Source organism: Anabrus simplex, chromosome 12 (genome assembly GCF_040414725.1).
Source record: "Anabrus simplex isolate iqAnaSimp1 chromosome 12, ASM4041472v1, whole genome shotgun sequence".
Taxonomy (NCBI): domain Eukaryota; kingdom Metazoa; phylum Arthropoda; class Insecta; order Orthoptera; family Tettigoniidae; genus Anabrus; species Anabrus simplex.
This window is the reverse complement of record NC_090276.1, coordinates 47,470,503-47,494,161: the sequence shown is the minus strand read 5'-3', so window position 1 is coordinate 47,494,161 and position 23,659 is coordinate 47,470,503. Positions and strand designations below refer to the sequence as shown.

The 23,659-nt window shown below is 39.9% G+C and overlaps 1 protein-coding gene across 1 annotated transcript in view; it reads right to left on the bottom strand.

The window, feature by feature from the left end:
- The window catches only part of LOC136884341 (dipeptidyl peptidase 9), a 143,145-nt gene that overhangs the window by 44,506 nt on the left and 74,980 nt on the right, over positions 1-23,659 (bottom strand). Inside the window, exon 18 of the mRNA XM_068229935.1 lies at positions 3,536-3,662. Coding sequence (XP_068086036.1) covers positions 3,570-3,662 — 93 coding nt within the window. The 3' untranslated portion in view covers positions 3,536-3,569. The remainder of the gene's footprint in view (positions 1-3,535; positions 3,663-23,659) is intronic.

The following is a 23,659-nucleotide window of genomic DNA, read 5'->3' as shown; positions in this document are numbered from 1 at the left end:
ACAAATGATTAAAGTCATGTATGAAAAGTGTGTAAGTAGTATGAAAAACAAAACAGGACAAACAAAATGGTTCAGTGAAGAAAAAGGACTTTGACAAGGAAGTCTACTCTATCACAGTCATGAATGAAATTCACAAGAATCTAAAACAAACAATGAGAAGGAAAGATATAAAGGCAGATGACATACTAATATGGGAAGATGAAAAGAAGGATAAGAACTAGTAGTGATGGTGAGAGGTAACAGAGAAAGAAGAGGGAATACTGAAGTACAGTAAATGGAAGATCTTTAGGCCGGCCTCGTAGGTGTAGGGGTAAAGTGCCTGCCTCTTAACCGGAAGCCCCGGGTTCGATTCCCAGCCAGGTCATGGATTTTTACCTGCATCTGAGGGCTAGTTCGAGGTCTACTCAGCCTACGTGATTACAATTGAGGAGCTGTCTGACGGTGAGATGACGGCCCCGATCTAGAAAGCCAAGAATAACAGCCAAGAGGATCCATCGTGTTGACCACCGGACAGCTCGATCGGCACGCCTCCGGGCTGAGTAGCGGTCGCTTGGTAGGCCATGGCCTTTTGGGGTTGTTGCGCCATGGGCTTGGGTTTGGTTTGGTTTGGTTTGGAAGATCTTTAGAGGTTGTGAAAAGCTTCAAATATCTGGGGAGTATACTGGGAGAAGATGGAAAAAATAAACAAAGAAATTGGAAAGAGAATCCAGCAAGCAAACTGGTTTTACCAGTGTGTAAGGGAGGGGTACAGTGTGGAACAGGGACGTCCCAGAGAAACGCAAGGAAATTCTCTCCTGCGTGTATTACACACCAATTTTGACATACGCCGCAGGCACATGGACAACAGCAAAACATGAAGAAAGCACTATCCTCAAGCAGCCGAGATGAAGTTACTTACACGAATAATTGGAAAGAGATAACATCAAAAATGTAGAAATAAGAGAGAGAATTGTCCTTAAACTGCAAGACAAGACAGAGATAAGTAAACTGAAATGGTATGGGACACATGATGAGAACGGAAGACGATCGAGTTTCCACGAGAGTATTTACGAAGATAATAATAGGAAAAAGACAAAGAAAGAGGTGAGCTGATACAGTGAAGGAGGGTATAGAGAAGAGAGGAGTGAAAACAGAAGAAATATTGGAGAAAGGGAGGAAGTGGTGAGAGGTCGACAATTGTGGAGGTCCTTGATTCACAACCCGACCCAGAAGACTGGAACCAGGAAATGAAAGAGTAGATCATGAGCTAAAGTGTACAGTTCCTTCTTCATGAAAACTACAGGTCAATAGCATAGACTTCTTTTACAAACAGGACGGAGTACTTCCTATCTTCTATCACCTGGTGTGAGGGTACTTCCCTATGGGGTTATGTCACCAACAAGAAGGTACTCTGTCATGTGGAGAAATCATGTAAAATGCAGGAAAGCAGTCTATTTCTGTAACATACAGCCTGATACAACCGATCATCGAAGGCAATGTGGACATGGGCAGAGATTATCCCGGACGTGGAACCTCTGACATTGGTTCGACATTACACATTGTTATGAATCTCATTTTTTGGTCTGCAGTGAATGAATAGTATACTATAAATAAAAAATTCTGTTCAAGATCCACCTTTTCACCACAACAAATAATCCTTTGATTATTTTATTTCTATATTATCGAGAATACAGCAGGACATGTTTCGTCCTATGTGAACATCAGCTGCATTCCCTGTGTACAGATGTTATCCTTGTCGAGGCAAATGGATTAAAGTATAATGGGTCTGATATATACAGATATAATACCAGACTGAGAACAACTGTCAGTACAGCAGATAGCAGCGAGACAGGTGTGGGAAGGAAGCTTGGGATTTTGGACATTACAGTAGTGCACAGAATTTTTAACCTCTTTCAAGAAATATATGCTCCATTTTATCGAACGACAACATTAGAAACCCCCTTCGCTTCACAGCAAGTAGACCATTGATATATTCCCACAATTTTAACAGCTTTAACAGTTCTAAATTCAAATTATTCAAGAAGAAGAAATCTTAAGGTTCAAGACTGGTTTGAAGAATACAAAGCAACGTTATAAGTGCAATTGTATGAGCAACGTGTTACTCAACAACAAGAGGTGCTACAAATCCGAAGAAAAATATCAAATTACAAGATTCATTATACTTTTATCTATTTGCCTTGACAAGGATAACATGTTTTAATTATGTGTTCGTTAATTGTGTAGTGTTTTTTGGGACCTATTCTTCGTGTTAATTTTAATCTGTACAAAGGGAATGCGGCTGATGGTGTCCACATGGGATGAAACATGTCCCGCAATATTCAAGAGGGTAGAGAAATAAAATAATCAATGTATTATTTGTTGTGGTGAAAAGGTGGATCTTCAATAGAATTTTTTATTTATATTATATCGGTTTGACGTTCATGATACGGAAACTCTGATACAGGAAAAACAAAATAGGACAAATTATTGGATGATTGTTACCAACCTCCTATGGTGAGAAGATGAGTATTAGTTTTAAGTTCCTCTGACTACTTTTATGGTTTTCAGTGACTCTGAGGAGCCAGAACTTAAGCCTTGATGAGGGAAATGTGGGGTGAGAAGAAACCAGAAAACTCAGGACAAACACAAAAGAAGAAAAAGAAGCAGAAGCAAGCTTATCAAGGACTAAAAATAAATGGATTCGGAAGAATTGGAGTTGAGGAGAGCGAGTCTATCGACTTGAAGATTATCCTTGTCCCTTTGTGTTTTTATGTTTGCCCTTGTCTCCTTTTTTACTGTTCCTTCTTCCCACACTGCCCTGTCATTGTGTTTACGTGTTTATGTCTCTATCTTTCTATAAAAATGACTTTGTCTTTATTAAAGTTAGCCAGTAGCAATTAAAATGAAACAGTTTGTGATCACAAACTAATAAAAAAATAATTCATTATTATCACAAATTTGTTGAAAACTGCACAACAAATTAATTAAAAAAGGAATCAGCTATCAAACGTGCTTCCTGTTTCAAATTTGACAGCAAGTTCCCCCCACATGTGATCACTTCTTTAATGCTTACAAAGCCAAACAATAACAACACTTAAAATTATTATTTTGTAAATGGAGTTACCCAAGTTAGCCCGGTTTTCACAACAGCAAAACAGTCTTATGAAGTTTGAGCATGATAATACGCTCAAATTTCTTATACCTTGTGTTAATGTACCACATAAATGTCTGAGATACAATCTAAGGAGGACACTAGGTAGAAGCTTGGACAATATACTGTATGTCCAACATATGTTGAAGATTTAACAATACACGTCTATCACAATCTCGAATTTGGTGCCTTCCAGCCTTACGAAACCAGTTCCTTCAACTGTCTTACTATCAAAAAACATTGCACTTTTTATTATAGAACTAGTATGTTAGTGTTTGGTAAACGTCTAAGTAAAGTCGTAATAATTTCCTTGAAACAAGGAAACATAAATATTAACAGGGACTTAAAAACAATGAGGGGCTAATGATCATACATACAAGATATATATATATATTATATACTGACGTCATTTATTATTACCATCCTAAGACAGGAATCACTATAAGTAAGCCTGAAGAAATGACAGTAGGGTGGTTTCGTAGTGTTTGTTGGCATCAAGATGTCGCAGACTATGTCTCTCGTTGGGGTATACCTGAAACATACAGCAATGAAAATGTATTTAATACCAGACTATAGTTGCATATATTTATTTATGGCTACAAGACTACAAAAATTGAATAATTAACAATACATACACATAAAAAAAATGGTCTAATGGAAGAGTGTTTTCAATTGAAGAAAGGAAAGCAACATCTGTCAGAATGAAGAAACAATGGGCTGACAGTTGTTGTTGATTGAGTCATCAGTCCATACACTGGTTTGATGCAGCCCTCCATGCTACCCTATATTGTGCTAACATTTTCATTTCTATCTAACTGCTGCATCTTACATTTGCCCTAATCTGCTTGTCATATTCATACCTTGGTCCACCCCTACTGTTCTTACCACCTATACTTCTCTCAAAAACCAACTGCACAAGTCCTGGGTATCTAAAGATGTGCCCTATCATTCTAACTCTTCTTCTGGTCAAATTTATCCAAATCAATCTCCTCTCACGAATTTGATTCAGTATGTCTTCATTCGTGATTCGATCCACCCATCTCACATTCAGCATTCTTCTGTAACACAATTCAAAAGCTTCTATCCTCTTTCTTTCTGAGCTAATTATCGTCCATGTTTAACTTCCATACAATGCCACACTCCAGACGAAAGTCTTCAAACATATCTTTCTAATTCCTATATCAATATTCGAAGTGAGCATATTTTTTTTCATTTTTTTTTTTTTTTTTTCATTTTAAGAAAGGCCTTCTTTGCTTGTGCTGGTCTGCATTTTATGTCTTCCTTACTTCTGCAATTGTTAGTTATTTTACTACCCAAGTAACAATAGTAATCTACTTCCTTTAAGACTTCCTTTCCTAATCTAATATTTCCTGCATGACCTGACTTTGTTTGACTGCACTTCCTTAGTTTTGTTTTGGACTTATTTATTTTCATCTTGTACTCCGTATCCAAGATTCTGTCTATACTATTCAGCAATTTCTCCAGATCTTCCACAGTCTCAGATAAAATAACTATATCATCAGCAAATCTCAGGGTTTTGATTTCCTCTACTTGGATTGCATTTCATCATCATCATCATCTGGGTATCATTTCCAGCAGGCCAGGTAGGACTTTTGTGGACAATATGCCTCCATTGGTTCCTGTCATTATAGAGTTTCTCTCCTTTTACATCCTGCAGTGTTGTTCCTTTCTCGATAAGGTCTGCATTTATTTGGTCCAGCCACCTTCTTCTGGGACGTCCAACAGGTCTCCTTCCGGGTACTGCCATTTCCAAGTATTGTCTGGGGGTTCTAGTCTCTTCCATCCTTTGCACATACCCAAAACCATTCCAACCGTGCAATGCGTAGGCTTTCTTCCATCGTACAGGTCACTTGCATGTCATTTCTAGTGCACTCATTTCCAATTTGTCTCTTCTTGGTTTTTGCATAACAGATCATAGAAATTTCATTTCACATGCTTGCAGTTTGCTGATGTCTCTTTTCAATAACACACACGTCTCCAACCCATATGCCATGATTGGCAGGAGGTAAGATTTGAATATTGTTTGTTTGGCTTTTACGGGAACTGCTTTGTCCCACACTAGAGTTTGTACCTGATAGAAGAACATGGAACCTTTTGTCACTCTGTTCTGGATTTCCAATTTACCACTCCCCTGATTCGATACAATACTTCCAAGATAGGTGAAGCTTTCTACACATTCAATTCTCTCTCCATGAAGTTTGAGGTCACATTCGCTGGGTGTTCTACTCAATTTCATTGCTACTGTTTTCTTCTTACTCACAGTTAACTTATATTCCTTAAATTTGTTGACCCAGCAATCTAATTTCATTTGGACTTCTTGCTCTGTTTCTCCTCAAATGGCAACATCATCTGCAAACACTAATGCATTCAAATCTCCATGTTCTGCAGCTTTAATTTCTTTGATGATTACATCCATGAATGCAAGGAAAAGTAGTGGAGATAGTGCACTGCCTTGTTGTACACCTCTCTTTGTTTGGAACCATTCAGATCTACCATTCCCTATTACAGGTGAAGACCTCAACGGCAGCGAAGGTGGAGATGATGATTTGGAACGGCAGAGCTGGCTCATTGTCACCACTTCTATTTATTATTGTAATGGATGTAGTAATGAAATCTATTAAAAGGAAAGAACACGGATATATCAAAGCCTTCACATTTGCAGATGATGTTGCGATCTGGAGTGACTCAGAAGATGAATTGGGAGAGAGAATACAAAGCTGGAATGAGGAGTTTAAGAAATATGGTTTAAACATCAGCAAGACCAAGACGGTGGTGATGAAAGTGTATGGGGAAGGAGCAGAACCAATAGTCATGTTAAATGAAGCTCAGCTGGACAGCGTTCCAGTTTTGAAATACTTGTGTAGCGTTATATCAAATGACAACCTAGCAAAACATGAGGTGAACAATCGAATCAATAAGGCAGCACAATTTTACCACCAGGTAAGACACCTGCTGTGGGATGAGCAAATACCCATGAAAACAAAAATGACATTGTACAAGTCCTTTTTTTTTTTTTTGCTAGGGGCTTTACGTCGCACCGACACAGATAGGTCTTATGGCGACGATGGGATAGGAAAGGCCTAGGAGTTGGAAGGAAGCGGCCGTGGCCTTAATTAAGGTACAGCCCCAGCATTTGCCTGGTGTGAAAATGGGAAACCACGGAAAACCATTTTCAGGGCTGCCGATAGTGGGATTCGAACCTACTATCTCCCGGATGCAAGCTCACAGCCGCGCGCCTCTACGCGCACGGCCAACTCGCCCGGTTGTACAAGTCCTATTATACACCAATTCTTACATACAGTCTCGAAACCACAACACTGACCAATAGAGATAATTCCAAACTTCAGGCAGCTGAAATGAAATTCCTAAGCACTATGATCCAGAAAACCAGGAAAGACAAGATTAGGAATGAGAAAATTAGAGAAGAAGTAGGAATAGACAATTCTCTCCTAAATAAGATTCAGATATCAAGACTGAAGTGGTTTGGTCACATGAAGAGGATGCCAGTAAATAGAACTGCAAGGAAGGAATTTGACAGAAAGGTAGAAGGAAGACGACCCGTGGGAAGGCCACGAAGGAAATGGATAGATTTAGTTAAGAGCGATGTAATGCTGAGAGGTCATGATTGGGACAAGTTGGTGGAGGAAGAATGGTACAAGGACAGGATGAGATGGAGGAGGCTCATATACCACACCCGGGAAACTGGAGATGGTTTAGGATGATGATGATGATGATGATGATGATGATGATGATGATGATGAGAGCTGGCGGAAGAGGCAACCCATCTTCTGGGGTAGTACAGATGGAACCCACTGCCTTGTGGGATGAGGAGGGAACCTCAAAAGCTGAGGGAATAAACCCCGAAAGGAAATCCTTCTTTATGTTAGGTGCAGAGAGCCTGTTTGAATCTTTCAATGTTGGATTGTGATTCCCTTCCAAATTCCTCTTTGATTTCCTTCACAGCCTGTTCTATATAAACACTGAAAAGGAGGGGTACGCTCGCGGCAACCCTGCCTCATTCCTTTCTGGATTGCTGCTTCTTTTTCAAAGCCCTCGATTCTTATCACTGCAGACAGATTTTTTTATCAGTGCAGACTGATTTTTAAACAGACTGTAGATAATTCTTTGTTCTCGATACCTGATCTCGATCATTTTCAGAATCTCAAATAGGGTCCAAACAACATTATCAAATGCCTTTTCTAGATCTACGAATGCCATGTATGTGGGCTTGTCCTTAATTCGATCCTCTCACTGTTGATAAACTTGCCATAAAAGGTATTTTATTTGATCCTGTATTGACTTGTCTAAATCTATTAAAGAAACTATTTAAAATAGTTTCTTTAATAGATCCTCTAAGATCAGATATAAAGTCAGAATTGCTTCACATGATCCTACATTTCTTCTGAAGTCAAATTGATCTTCTCCCAACTCGGTTTCAACTTGTCTTTCCATTCTTTTGTAAATAAAACGTGTTAAAATTTTGCAGGCGAGATACTAAACTAATGGTGCGGTAGTTTTCACACTAGTCAGCACCGGCTTTCTTGGAAATAGGTATAATAACATTCTGCTGAAAATCGGATGGCAATTCTCCTGTCTCATACATCTTACACACTAAATGGAATAATCTCGCCATGATGGTTTCTCCTACGGCAGTCAGTAATTCAGAGGGAATGTCATCAATTCCAGGTGCCTTGTTTCCATTTAGATTTCTCAAAGCTCTGTCAAATTCTGACCTAAAAATTGGGTCTCCCATTTCATCAGCATCAACAGCCTCTTCTTGTTCCAGAATCGTATCATCTACGTCTTTACCTTGATACAACTATTGGATATGTTCCTACAATCTTTCTGTCTTGTCTTCTTTCCCTAGAAGTGGTTTCCCATCTGAGCTTTTAATATTCACACACCTAGTTCTTCTTTCTCCCAAAGTTTCCTTGATTTTCCTGTATGCAGCATCTACCTTTCCTAGGACCATATAACCTTCAACATCCTTGCACTTCTCCTTCAGCCATTCTTTCTTAGTTGTCCTCCACTTCCTATCTACTTCATTCTTTAATTCCCTGTATTAATTTCTGCCCTCTTAATTTTTTGCATTCTTGTACTTTTGTTGTTCACACGGGGGAAGAATCATCAGAAAACTAGAAGAAGGACGAAGTGTGACGAGTGTGGCCCAGGTATTTGGTTTTGCTCACAGCATTGTTTCACATGCATGGAGAGCATTCTGAACCACAGGCACTGCTGCCCGATGGAAAGGAGGGGGTTGACCATGGTCAACTACAGCAGCAGACAACTGCTACGTTGTGCAACAGGCAAGAAGAGACTCGCGTCAAACAGTGGGTGCAATTGCAACCACACTTAACAGGACTGCAAGGCACCCAATCTCACGCTGTAACGTTCCAGACGTTACAGTGTAATTATGTTAATTTTATTATGTGTAATTAATTCAGGAATTTAACGTCATGATATTTATTTGGTATGTAATTGTATTATAATTCATGTTTAATCATTTGCTCACTATCATTTCATTACTTTGTAACTACGACTTATAAACGAGGGCTGAATATCCTAATATTCACTTAGATTCTTGCGACAGTTGGTTAAAATTAACTTGCAGTAGATTTCAGTTATCTTGCCACATCACCGAGGAGGAAGGAAGGACAAATTTAGACATCAAGTTCTGAGAAAAGCGAGCACGTGTTCACGCGTCCTAACGTAAGCTACCGTATTTCGACCAGAATTATTCGAACTGATCAACGCCTATATTTTCAAAGGAGCGTCATGTTACCATGGATACGGAGTGAAAGGACGAATAGAAGAACAGTTGATATCTTGTGTGGGACCCATCTACTCTAATATCTGGAGTGGGGAGAGAAGTGTCATCTGATTGGACCACGTGTAGCGGCCTGTAATTAGCGCGAGAGAAGGTTATAAAAGGGCGTGTTGGAGCTCCTGGCTCTATCTGCTACGAGGATTCGCTCTCTGCATTATTATTGATTCGCTCTCTACATTATTCTACGATCTTCAACGAGGCTTCTACTTGATTTTCTACTTGATTCTTCGTCTCGATACTTAGAAATCCTGAATGAGGTGTGTATAGCCACTCTCATGAGGAAGTACGTACAGCACGGCTGTAAGACCGGTTTGAACCAGTCGAAGTCAATAGATAGTTTTAATCTAGATAGAAATGAAACTTCAGAGAACATTCTCAGTAAAGTTGGAAGGATTCTTAATTGAGTATCCTCTCCATATAACCCAAGGTGGTTCTTCTAACTATGACATAGGGCTTATCTCCAATATATGGGATAAAGCATAATAGGGAGTGTTAGTTTTGAAGTCATCTTCCAATTAGTGGTGGATGCAATTGGCAAGGCAGGAATGGTACTGAGCTGCAGATGAAGAGATCTCAAAGACGAACGGTGATGTTCCCGCTACAAGGAGGGAAGCTTTCCAAGGACCAGCAGAACAAGACGACATGGTGAGCAAGCGAGTTAAAGATATTGCAAGTTTTCGCGAAGTAGAGTCATTCAATTTTTTGTTAAATTCATTTTATATGTTAAATTCAGTTCTCGTTAAACCGTCGTCATTCATATTAAATATAATAAATAGTATTTTTCAAGTTCACTTTAATCAATCTGCCTTAATTAGCCTTTTGATTTCTAATTCTCCTGCTTAATGATTAGTGTACTATCACCTCACCCCTGTGATAAGAGTCTGTCCAAGCTTGAATATAAATTTTTATCTTTAAGTCCTCAACTTAAAGATTGGCGCCCTTTGCTTGCTTGGTTGCATTTCTCATTTGATGATTGTTCTCCGAGAGGGGAAGTCACATAAATGCCGCTCCAACGTGTGGCGAGAAAATCATTAAGTACGGAGCAGTTAATAACAGTAACAATATCAGAATTCGTATTATGGGCAAAATTTGGATATCCACGTTTCATTAAGAGTGTTTGATTGTGGGAAGGGTCATGGCTGATCAGACGAAAGAGGAGAGGATGTTGCGCAGTGGACGGGCGATAAAAGGCAATAATGTATTGAGTTCAGAGGAAGAGTTGTGTAGTCTTGTAGAGGAAATTGAAGATAGAAGTGTAAGTAGTATGGAGAGTGAAGGCAAGCAGAAAGAAGTCAGTATGGAGTCAGATGATAGTAGGATGGGGGGCGAAGCGGAAGTCAACACTAACAATGAAAGTAATAATAATGATCAGTTAATGGGAATGATGCAGTTAATGTTAAGTAAGATAGAGGACAGTAAAACTGAAATTAAAAGTGAATTAGAACAAACTAACACTAAAATTGAGAATATTAAATATGAACTTAAAGAACAGTTAGAGCAAACTAAAGCTGAATTAAGTAGGGAGATGAGGGAAAATAAGGAGGAAGCGAATCGGAGAATGGACGAACACAGTAGGCAGTTACGCGAGCTGGTGGTAAAAAATGAACATTTTAATAAGCGATTAGAGGACCAGGAAAGTGAATATGTACGGCAAGGGAAAAAGGTAGAAGAAAAGTTTGCGGAACAGAGAAGTGAATTCCTGGAATTAATGGGGAAGGAAAACAACTCTACTAGGGAGGAAGTAATGAGGCAGGTCACTAGTATTGATAAGAGAGTTGAGACTCAAAGAGGGGAAATACGGATATTTAAAGACCACGTCCAACAAGAGATTGACACGGTAAAGCTTAGAATAGAAGATGAGACCCGGGCAAGTGAAGAAAGGTTTGCGATAGCTGAAGAGAATAAGATTGAAATTAGGACATGGAAAGAGAAGCAGGTTAATTTGGAGAGAGAAATTGATAGGAGAGACAGAGATGTAGAATGCCGGATGGAGAAAGCAGAAAATAAGTTAAAACAGGTGGCAAAGGATAAACAGGTTTTCACGGGAAGGCAATGTCTAGGAAATAGCTACATTAGGGAAATTGAACTACCTAAATTTAATGGGAAACAAACGAACCCGCTAGATTTCCTTAAGATGATAGAGAAACGGTTTGAAAAGCGTCTAGAGGAAGGGTCTATGGACTGGGAAGACGTTATGGAAAATATTGACCATGCTTTTGTAGGAGAAACTCGGTCTTGGTTCATGGTATATAGGCAAACGATGACGAACCTGAAAGAATTCAGAAATAAGTTTAGAGAGAAATTCTGGAATGAAGCGATACAAGCTAGGGAGAGAGAAAGGGTGGTATTTGGGAGGTACAAACAGCATGAAGGAGTTACGATGACCGAGTACTTCCTGGCACATGTCATGATTTGTCAGAACTTAGATGGTATAACCGAGGGGTCTGATGTAGTAAGACTACTTTTAAGACATTTTCCGGACAGGGTGAGAGAAGCAGCCTGCATGCAAAAAGTTGGAACTATTCAGGAGATGGAGAACCTACTAGGCAGTTTTGATGCGTTAGGTAACCTTAGAAGTAGAACGGAGAATATTCAGAACTTTAGTCATCACAACGGAATGAGACATAACGGTAGTACACAGAATCACGAAACTCGTAATCAGTTCAGACCTCAGCAGAACAGCAGGAGCGGAGCAGCTGAATATAGGACAGGAAATTCCCAACGGAGGCCAGAGCAATGTACTAATGGGTCCAACGTCAATACACGAAGGGAACCTTTAAACTAACGAGAGGCTGTAATGTTAGGTCAGAATTCCAGCCTAGTATGAAGGTAGCGAAGTGTCTTGCCATGAAAGTGTTACCATATGACCTAGATGTTAGGGACGATTTGTTGTATGAACCCGAGCAGTATAATGGAGATTCAAGTAATAAAGTAGTCAATCCCGTTGTTAAATTGAAAGTCTGGGGGGCGTGGGTTAAAGTTTTGATTGATTCTGGTAGCCAAATATCATGTATGAGTTCTCAGTGGTATGAGTCAGTAGTGAAACAGGGTATTCAGTTGGAGGAAATGCCTGTTAAGTCTACTTTCATCATTACGGCTGTTGGAAAGAGGTCTAAGCAAATTTGTAAACAAGTAGCTGTCCCGATCTGTATTAATAATTTTATTAGCGTTCAGATATGTTTGGTAATTCCGCATTTAATATTTGATCTTATCTTGGGATCTGACTGGTTAACGTTAAAATTGGCTCAGTTAAATTACAATGAAGAGGCTAGTGAGGGCCTGAAGTTGTGTCAGTTGTGGATTAATGAGGATAAGATATGTGGCTTGAAAGAAGCCGTAAGTAGAAATGAGTTGAATGAAGTCCAGAAGGACAAGTTATTTGAAGTGTTATGTGAACACGTGGAGATTTTCTCCGAGAAACCTGGTGTTACCCATCTGTATGAACATTCTTTTTCTGTGCTGGATAAGACTCCATTCAGCGGACCGCGGTATCCAATACCACACAAATATGCAAAAGCCGTAGAGGATCAAATTCAAGCTATGTTAGCAGACGATGTGATTGAATTATCAAACAGTCAATATGTTAATCCCTTAATTGTCGTGCCTAAGTCTGATGGATCAATACGTTTGTGTATTAAATGCGAGAGTGTAGTGAGAGTGTTAGGTTTGCCTGAGGAACCACCGCGTAATGCTGAATTTTACGTCCGACTGGCACGGGAGAACCTGATTAAATCTGGAGATAAACGTAAAAGGCAACAGAAACGTAAGGTACTTGATAACTTTGAGGTAGGTGATATGGTTTTGGTGAGAGTTCCCATGTTGTCAAATAGTGAGGATAAGGTGACGACGAAATTTTTTCTTTTATATCAAGGCCCGTATAAAGTACATAGAAAACTAGGACCCTGTGCTTACAAGTTAGCGGATGGCTAGAGCGTAATGAATGGTTCATATAACATTAGTAGTTTGCGGAGATACCTGTCGTGTGAGGTGGCTGAACCGGATTGTGAGATATAGGTCAGTAACTCGGGGAAGTTGCTACTTGTTATGTCAGACTACGAGCGGTATGTGTTTACGTCTCAATTGTGGTGGTATTTCCTAGTTGTGATTGTAAACAAGGGAGGTGTTTTGTGTGGTGGTAGATTTACGCTCGTTCATTAACGATAGATCATCTGTTTTCCGTATGTGAGGCCATGAAAATATATATTATTTGTTTTCTGAGATGTTACATAAGGCTAATTAAAGCTGACGACGGCAAATAATTAATTTTCCCGTATGTGCATTTCTAACTTGCAATAGTTTTACCGTGAGCTTAAATCACGTGTGTATTTATGTGAAGTGTATTGCATCCTGCTTCAAGATAAGGTTGAAACATTCGAAAGAGTGATAAAAGTGTAAATTGTTTGTATCATATGTTTTCAATTTTTTTAATGTAAAAGATTGGAAGAGAACGTGTTACTGCTATCTAGCAAAGAATGTCGGAGAGATGGGGAGGAAAAGGACAGATAGACACTCGGCAGAGTTTGTAATCTGAATTGTATATATTATGTTATATTCTCTAGAATAATCTTGTTTTTTCTTACAAAAGTGAAAAGTTGCTCATGATGGGCAGAACTTAGCATCTAAACCTCAAGATGAACTGAAATAACAGACAGTCGCAATGGGAAGCAGTCTAAGAGAGATATGGAAAGAGTGAGATATAATTAAGTGTATGAAAATACTGTCGCTCGTTATGGGCAGGTAATAGAGGTATTTCAAGTCAATGTGGGAGTAAGTGTGTGAGTTCTCAACTCATGTAATATTTGTTAAGAACTCATGGGGGCGTATGTAACGTTCCAGACGTTACAGTGTAATTATGTTAATTTTATTATGTGTAATTAATTCAGGAATTTAACGTCATGATATTTATTTGGTATGTAATTGTATTATAATTCATGTTTAATCATTTGCTCACTATCATTTCATTACTTTGTAACTACGACTTATAAACGAGGGCTGAATATCCTAATATTCACTTAGATTCTTGCGACAGTTGGTTAAAATTAACTTGCAGTAGATTTCAGTTATCTTGCCACATCACCGAGGAGGAAGGAAGGACAAATTTAGACATCAAGTTCTGAGAAAAGCGAGCACGTGTTCACGCGTCCTAACGTAAGCTACCGTATTTCGACCAGAATTATTCGAACTGATCAACGCCTATATTTTCAAAGGAGCGTCATGTTACCATGGATACGGAGTGAAAGGATGAATAGAAGAACAGTTGATATCTTGTGTGGGACCCATCTACTCTAATATCTGGAGTGGGGAGAGAAGTGTCATCTGATTGGACCACGTGTAGCGGCCTGTAATTAGCGCGAGAGAAGGTTATAAAAGGGCGTGTTGGAGCTCCTGGCTCTATCTGCTACGAGGATTCGCTCTCTGCATTATTATTGATTCGCTCTCTACATTATTCTACGATCTTCAACGAGGCTTCTACTTGATTTTCTACTTGATTCTTCGTCTCGATACTTAGAAATCCTGAATGAGGTGTGTATAGCCACTCTCATGAGGAAGTACGTACAGCACGGCTGTAAGACCGGTTTGAACCAGTCGAAGTCAATAGATAGTTTTAATCTAGATAGAAATGAAACTTCAGAGAACATTCTCAGTAAAGTTGGAAGGATTCTTAATTGAGTATCCTCTCCATATAACCCAAGGTGGTTCTTCTAACTATGACATAGGGCTTATCTCCAATATATGGGATAAAGCATAATAGGGAGTGTTAGTTTTGAAGTCATCTTCCAATTAGTGGTGGATGCAATTGGCAAGGCAGGAATGGTACTGAGCTGCAGATGAAGAGATCTCAAAGACGAACGGTGATGTTCCCGCTACAAGGAGGGAAGCTTTCCAAGGACCAGCAGAACAAGACGACATGGTGAGCAAGCGAGTTAAAGATATTGCAAGTTTTCGCGAAGTAGAGTCATTCAATTTTTTGTTAAATTCATTTTATATGTTAAATTCAGTTCTCGTTAAACCGTCGTCATTCATATTAAATATAATAAATAGTATTTTTCAAGTTCACTTTAATCAATCTGCCTTAATTAGCCTTTTGATTTCTAATTCTCCTGCTTAATGATTAGTGTACTATCACCTCACCCCTGTGATAAGAGTCTGTCCAAGCTTGAATATAAATTTTTATCTTTAAGTCCTCAACTTAAAGATTGGCGCCCTTTGCTTGCTTGGTTGCATTTCTCATTTGATGACTGTTCTCCGAGAGGGGAAGTCACAACGCTCCACAGTGGCATGGCGACTGCATGGGGGAAGGGGTCTGTTTGCCCAACGACCATTACGTCGTGTTTCGTAGACACCCGCACATTGGCGGCACCATTTGTGATGGTGCCAAGAGCATCAGATCTGGACCGATGAGGAGTGGGGTTGCGTGCTCTTCTCAGATGAGAGCAGATTCAGTTCGAGTAGTGATTCTAGACATACCCTCATCTGGTGAGAAGTGGGAACACGTAATGCAGCCACGAAAAATGACGAATATGGTCATTTTGTTGGTCCAAATTTTATGGTGCGGGGAGGCATAAAGTTGCATGGGCGTACCGACCTCCAAATATTTGAACAGGGTACACTCATCGGCCAACGTTATTGTAACAGTGTACTACTTCCTTATGTGCATTTTTCACGGGGTGCATTCGGCCCTGACTTAATTTTTATGGATGAAAATGAACGACAGCATCGAACAGTGCAGGTGGAGGGGTTCTTGGAATGAGAAAATATTTGGTGAATGGACTGGCCTGCCCGTTCCCTCGACTTAAATCCCACTAAGCAATTGTGGGACATGTTGGGCAGGCATACTGCAGCATGTCCACATGCACCATGCATGTGATATGAAGATTCATATCACTTCATACCCAACCCCGTAGAGAAGAGGGATATGAGGGTTGGACATTATGCAATATTAATATAAAAAAAAGAACTTAATGCCAGTCATATGTCTCTGTCAATTCAACAGTAGGCTAGTGGAGGAATGAAACGCCCTACCACAAGAACTCCATACCAATCTTGTGGCCAGCATGGGAACACGTTGCAGAGCATACAACGCCCTCCGTGGTGATCACACACCTTTCTAAGAACCTTGTCCCTTCTTTTGTGATGTCCAGGGGACCATCATGAGTCACAGAGACTTACGTGTAATTTGTTGTCTCTGTATAAAAGTGTAATTTCTGTTTGTCTCATCGCATATTCCTTTCAGATGCCTACTGTACCATACTGTAGCAGATCTTCCTATGTATGGTTCAAGTTTCATCGAGCTACGTTACTTGGCAGTGACACAACATGCAAAAGTTACTTTTGTCCTTAAGTTTTGCACAGCAGTGTATGAAGGTTGCACATGTGTTCATGGATGGCTATGGGTGGCGTGCACCAACCAAGAGTAAGTTCTACTTCCGTAGTAAAGTACTCTTGAAGTCAGCATTCGGCGACTTCCATACGACAGTAAATTGCTTCCGAAGTATTTCAGTCCTTTCAGATACTCCTGGACTAAATTACTACAAGAGTAAAATGTTGAAGAGCACCATCTTGTAGTATATTGCTAAAGAAGTAAATAACGTACGTATATAGGTTAGAATTTACTCTCACGTCGTGCATGGATTAAGCTAAGTTTAGACTTGTTGACTAATGATAATATTGTGCCGTATATGAGAGGAAAGACGTTTCAAACGTGTTTTTGGATTACTTAGATTATATTGACGATCTCGACGCAGTAAACGATGGGAAATGTAATAGTGCGTAGGCCTACAGTGTGTGAAAAGCGAGAGCCGTGTAACGTGAACACGGTGAGTTGCAGGAACGTTTTTGGTCTTAGTAAGGAATCCTTTACTTTCTTTCTAAATCTACTTGGATATCACTTACAGCTTGTCTTAATTTTGTTGTATCTCTCAAATTAGAGTTGCTGTGTGCCCTACAAGTGTTTCGTACCGGAACATTTCAGTACAGTTGCCGGTGATCTAATTAACGTTTACCGCACAACTGCTAGCCGTATCTTTCATCACGAGGTTAAAGCCCTAGTTGAGGCTAAGAGGGAGGTACACCTGCAAATGATGATGATCGTTCGGAAAATAAAAGGATATTCTTCACGTTGGCAGGCTTCCACACATCGTGGGTGCAATTGACTGTGACTGCGCGCATATTCCCATTTATTGCCCTCTCGGTGACAACGATGAACTTTTCAGAAATCGGAAGAGGTTTTTTTTTTCAATTTGCTTAACGTTGCACCGGCACTGATAGGTCTTATGGCAACGATAGGGCAGGAAAGGCCTAGGGATTGGGAAGCGGCCATGGCCTTAAGGTAGGGCCTACAGACCCAGCATTTGCCTGGTGAGAAAATTGGAAAATTTAGCTGTGGATGTAGGCCATCTGTATGAAGAAACCGTCATCAGTTTTAACTTTTTCCGCGTGTCCATGACTTTCTGCTTTGCTTCCATCTTCGCTTTTAAGTCCTTCTACAGAATCTTAACTTGCTTTTCACTGCTTTTCTGTCACTCGAAGCACTGAATTCTTTCGTCACAACTTTCCATGAATTTCTTTTCTTATCCAGCATCTTTGTGTTGTGTTTCTTACACCTTATATCCTTTGCATAGATCGTCATTATCTCTATTAACAAGCATTTATCTTTTTCGCTTAAGTTTTTTCCCCGTTTCCTATCGCACATAACCTTATCTATTTAGATTTCTTTAAAGAAGATACACGAACACAGCACTACTCCGCGAGTAACGAACGCTACTTCTGTAGTAGTAATTAAAAGAGTAAATTGTACTTCAACTCTCTGACGTTACTTCTGTAGTATGGACTTCTTTAGTAAACGCTACTTCCGTAATAATTTACTCCAAGATGGTGCACGCCACCCTATGTATGTCAAGAAGAAATCTGGTATCATTAGAAAGTGTTAGTGTATACTGTTCATACATGTGGAAGCAAAATGACTAGGTATGGCTTTGCCAAGAATTCGCCCAGAATTGCCCAGCGTCAGTTACTCAGTTTATAGGGGCAGATGATGTTAGTGGAGCATACAATTACCGTTGAATGAAGGATGTGTTTGGAAATAAGTATCACGCTGTACAAGTGTTCGGATAGTGTTGGGAATTTCATCATCGACGAGTAAGGACATGCCAAAGTCAGGTCAGACGCAATGTGCAGCATATGATATAGATGTTGATTCCCATAGGGAATCTGAAATATTTGTCCTGAATGAGCAAATTTATAATACCAATATAAATGGTCCGTTATTGGACATTATAAATTTTCCAGCTAGCTCATTCTTGGTTGCCAGCGTTTCGCCCTCGTGTGCTAGGGTGGGCTCGTCAGTTGGTACCTAGCACACCTACCAATACGCTGGCCAGTGCATACCGTGGAGGCCACTGCGTAGGCTAACTGGAGCCACCGGCAGTGCCAATGCACTAAGAGACTTTGTCTCATCACTAAAAATTGATGCCTGCTTGGCCATCAGATGATATAGATGTTGATTCCCATAGGGAATCTGAAATATTTGTCCTGAATGAGCAAATTTATAATACCAATATAAATGGTCCGTTATTGGACATTATAAATTTTCCAGCTAGCTCATTCTTGGTTGCCAGCGTTTCGCCCTCGTGTGCTAGGGTGGGCTCGTCAGTTGGTACCTAGCACACCTACCAATACGCTGGCCAGTGCATACCGTGGAGGCCACTGCGTAGGCTAACTGGAGCCACCGGCAGTGCCAATGCACTAAGAGACTTTGTCTCATCACTAAAAATTGATGCCTGCTTGGCCATCAGATGATATAGATGTTGATTCCCATAGAGAATCTGAAATATTTGTCCTGAATGAGCAAATTTATATCATCATCATCATCATCATTTCCCTTTATCCAGCTGTAGCCGGGTAGGGGCAGGAGCAAATTTATAATACCAATATAAATGGTCCGTTATTGGACATTATAAATTTTCCAGCAAATTTATAATGTCCAATAACGGACCATTTATATTGGTATTATAAATTTGCTCATTCAGGACAAATATTTCAGATTCCCTATGGGAATCAACATCTATATCATCTGATGGCCAAGCAGGCATCAATTTTTAGTGATGAGACAAAGTCTCTTAGTGCATTGGCACTGCCGGTGGCTCCAGTTAGCCTACGCAGTGGCCTCCACGGTATGCACTGGCCAGCGTATTGGTAGGTGTGCTAGGTACCAACTGACGAGCCCACCCTAGCACACGAGGGCGAAACGCTGGCAACCAAGAATGAGCTAGCTGGAAAATTTATAATGTCCAATAACGGACCATTTATATTGGTATTATAAATTTGCTCATTCAGGACAAATATTTCAGATTCCCTATGGGAATCAACATCTATATCATCTGATGGCCAAGCAGGCATCAATTTTTAGTGATGAGACAAAGTCTCTTAGTGCATTGGCACTGCCGGTGGCTCCAGTTAGCCTACGCAGTGGCCTCCACGGTATGCACTGGCCAGCGTATTGGTAGGTGTGCTAGGTACCAACTGACGAGCCCACCCTAGCACACGAGGGCGAAACGCTGGCAACCAAGAATGAGCTAGCTGGAAAATTTATAATGTCCAATAACGGACCATTTATATTGGTATTATAAATTTGCTCATTCAGGACAAATATTTCAGATTCCCTATGGGAATCAACATCTATATCATCTGATGGCCAAGCAGGCATCAATTTTTAGTGATGAGACAAAGTCTCTTAGTGCATTGGCACTGCCGGTGGCTCCAGTTAGCCTACGCAGTGGCCTCCACGGTATGCACTGGCCAGCGTATTGGTAGGTGTGCTAGGTACCAACTGACGAGCCCACCCTAGCACACGAGGGCGAAACGCTGGCAACCAAGAATGAGCTAGCTGGAAAATTTATAATGTCCAATAACGGACCATTTATATTGGTATTATGTGCAGCATAGTCGGAAAAGTAAAAAATCAAGGGATACCTGTTCGCAAACAGTGGTGAGTTCGAGAGGTTGTCAAAGAATGGTTCCCCCACCAACCACAGATGTTGTTCTAGTGGAGCATCCATTGTTAAGTGGACCGCTGGGACACTTGCTTGAACCAACAAGGTAAGTACTGTTTTCCCTCATGTATTAGATCCCCACTTTTTCCTTCACTTTTACAGCTGCAAAAAGTAGAGGGGGGTGTGTGTCTGATATGTGGAAGCCTCCTATTTCATGCAGTGAGCACGACTTCTTGCTAGAAAGAACTAGAAATTGTACATGGATGTATTCTACATCATTCTTTAATGAATTTATAATTAGAAATTCTGTAACATCACCTCCCCTCCCCTGCCGCCACCATTCTCATGTTAAAAATAAGAGATAAGAGACAAGATAGTAAGATCCAAGCAGTACAAATGAAATTTTTACAACATCGGTTAAAAAGATAAGAAGAGATAGAATTCAAAATACAGTAGAAGTCCGCTATAGCGAACAGCATATAACGAGAACCCTATCACTGGCGCATCTGTTATTACGAGCGATTAAGCGTGCGTGATTTTTTCCGTTACCAACATTTATACACCCCAGCGATGATATTGCATGCGATAGATTACCTTCGGCATCGTTTCCTCGCTATGTGCACTAGCGATTTATCTCGTCTACATTCGAAGGCAATGTCGGAGTCGATTAGTAATACCCGCCGACAGCTGTTCTGTAAAGAAAATTCTAAATGAAAGAGAACATATTTTCGTAATAAATGCGGAAATAACGTGTCCGATAATGGTTGTTAACTTGTTAAAAATTAAGGCTGACTAAACTACCGCTTAATTTTGAGGCTAAATACTGCAATTAAGTAAGAATGGGATAAACCTCGAGATATGGCAGAGTGCTTAATTGATTTCAGAGGTTAGTTTATATTTTGTCGCGTCTGGTTAATTTACGGAAAGGCTATTATGAAAATTTATAGAGAGAAAGTTATAGTTTCTCTACTGGCGTTTGAAGTGTGTTTTCATCATACGTATAGTACGGTTAAGTTAGGATACGTGACGCTGTTTGAATAAGAAAACTGAAACGTTTGCAACAAAATGCGATCGATCATCTTCGGTACGGTATAGTTTTCTCACTTTGTGCATTTGCAATCTCTCTCGTTGACATTCAAAGGTGATGTTGGAGTTGATTAGTAACACCCATCGACTGCTGTTCTTTAAAGAAAACATGAAATGAAAGAGGATAACACGTTTTCGTAATAAATACGTAAATAACGTGGCTGATACCAGTTGTTAACTCGTTAAAAATGAAGACTGAAGTAAACGACGTTTTCATTTTAATGTAATATACGGAAATTACGTAAGAATGTGATACACTTCAAGATATGGCAGAGTGCATCGCTGATTTCAGAGGATATTTCATATCTTCTCGCATCTAGTTACGGCTATTTACATGTAATTTTTTCGCGTGGAGGTTATTTCTCTACGTGCGTTTCAAATATGTTTTCATGATAGGCTACATGTACGGTTAGGTTAGGTGACACTGTTTGAAGAAGAAAGCTGAGGTGTTTGCCACAGAAATCTCTGGAGTGATACCGTATTTTTCCGAATCCAAGACTTTTTTTCTCAGAATATCATGCGAAAACTCAAGGGTTGTTGCATTTGCGGCCTAACAGTAAGTTAATTGATACCAATGACAACTACCGCGGTAACCACGCTGCTTCTTTTCACACGCGCACAGAACTCGTTGACAATAAACGACCGCCTCTTTAACACACATCGCTAGCCGTGACAACCGGTTGTGCAGTGCCTGTGTGTTTCTCAAATCTGCAGAATGGCATCAAACCATGCGACCCTTCAAATTCTTAGAAAAGCCATGGCTACTTAGTGGCAGAGTCACAACGCGTCTATTGTACTTGACGCTTAGTAAAATTAAGGTTTATAGACAGCAGGAATATTTTCGTGATGGATAGTCGTATTGTAAAGATGCGTGGAAAAGGTATTGCCGGCAAATTTTCAACGGGTTCTAGTCGATATTATGATGCCAATTTTAAGTTGATGTTTATTAAACACTCGAAAATGTAAAATAATTGTGCAGGTGCAAGAACATATGGCATAGGCCTAACTAAAGCCAATATTTGGCGTTAGCGTGAAGACAAAGAGCTAAAAAAATGCGTACTGTACAAAAAATGCATTCAGTGGTCTGCAAGAAGGACGCTTTAAAGAAGTCGAAGATGAAATTGTGAGGTATGTGCACGAAAAAGCAAGGGCGGAAGGGCCATACTGTGACGTAATAAACTTGTTCGTTGACTTTCAACGTTCGCGATTAGGCCTATACATCGCTAGCCGCTGAATTTGGCCGAACCCGACAAGCGAGACGTGCATGTAGCGGTAGCCGGTTATATCTGACGCTGCGTAAAAGTAACAGTTTTATAGACAGCAAGAATAATTTCATGATGGACTGTTGTATTGTAGAGACGCATGGAATAGGTATTGCAGGAAAATTTTCAACGAGTTCTTTTCGGTATTATGTTGCCAATGTTAAGTTAATGGTCCTTAAACCCGCAAAAATAAAGAATAATTGTGCAGCCACAAGGAAAAAAAAAAAAAGAAATACGGCGTGATGAAAGTCAACGTACGGCGTCTAAAAATAGTCTAAAAATGCGTAGGCCTAATGTACAAGGCATTCATATGATTTTACAAACTTCTTTTTGAGCCTGATTTAAATTTTTTGAAGAGAAAAGTGGGGTTCATCTTGGATTCGGAGAAATACGGTACTAAATAATTTTTTCAGAACGAAATTAAACATACACTTTCACGAAGTATCGGATTACGAAAAAAACACAAGTAAGCCGTAGTGTGGATATCATCTGTGGAAACACAAGTTTTGAACAAAATGATTGCCGTTTCATATCGATTTTTATGTGCTTGAAGGGTTTTCCGACTTTTATACAAAAATCGGATATAACGACAATCCGTTGTAGCGAGTAAATATTTTGCTGTTATGAATTCTTGCTATAACGGACTTCTACTGTATTAAAATCAGAGAAGAGCTAAATATAGAACCATTAGTACAGAACATACAGAAAGCAAGACTGAGATGGTTTGGACATGTAAAAAGAATGGGAAAGAAACGGGTAGCAAGAAGGGAATTGGAAAGAGAAGTTAAGGAAAAGAAGGTGGATGGATCAGATTTGGAAGGACATTAGAGAAGCTGGACTGGATGTGGCGGAAGTAATGGAGCAGGAAAAGTGGAAGGACAAAAAGGAGTGGAGGAGGCTTGTTAACCTCACCCGGGCGACTGAAGCGGGACATTGATGATGATGATGATGACTGGAACATATGCCTGTCTTCGACACTCAAAATTACTATCTATAAAGTAATTCGAAATTCTGAAAGGACTATTAATATATCTTATGAAAAAAAGTTACACTTTCCATGTTTTATATGGCATTTAAATGGAATCAAAACAGGCATTGTACTATTTCCCTTATAAACCATATTGAGTGCAGTTGTAGCTCGGCATTGTACTTTGACGTCTATGGATTTGTATACTCTTGAGGAAGCTACATACAACTGTCCAAAACGAATCACCATCAACAGCGCCATATGCCCTCACTCCATATGAGCACTGCGGAGAGGTTTGGAATTTTACCCAGGCTTTTCCGCACACATTCTAGTGATTAGAAATCATGATTCTTTGGACCACCACTGCTGGACACT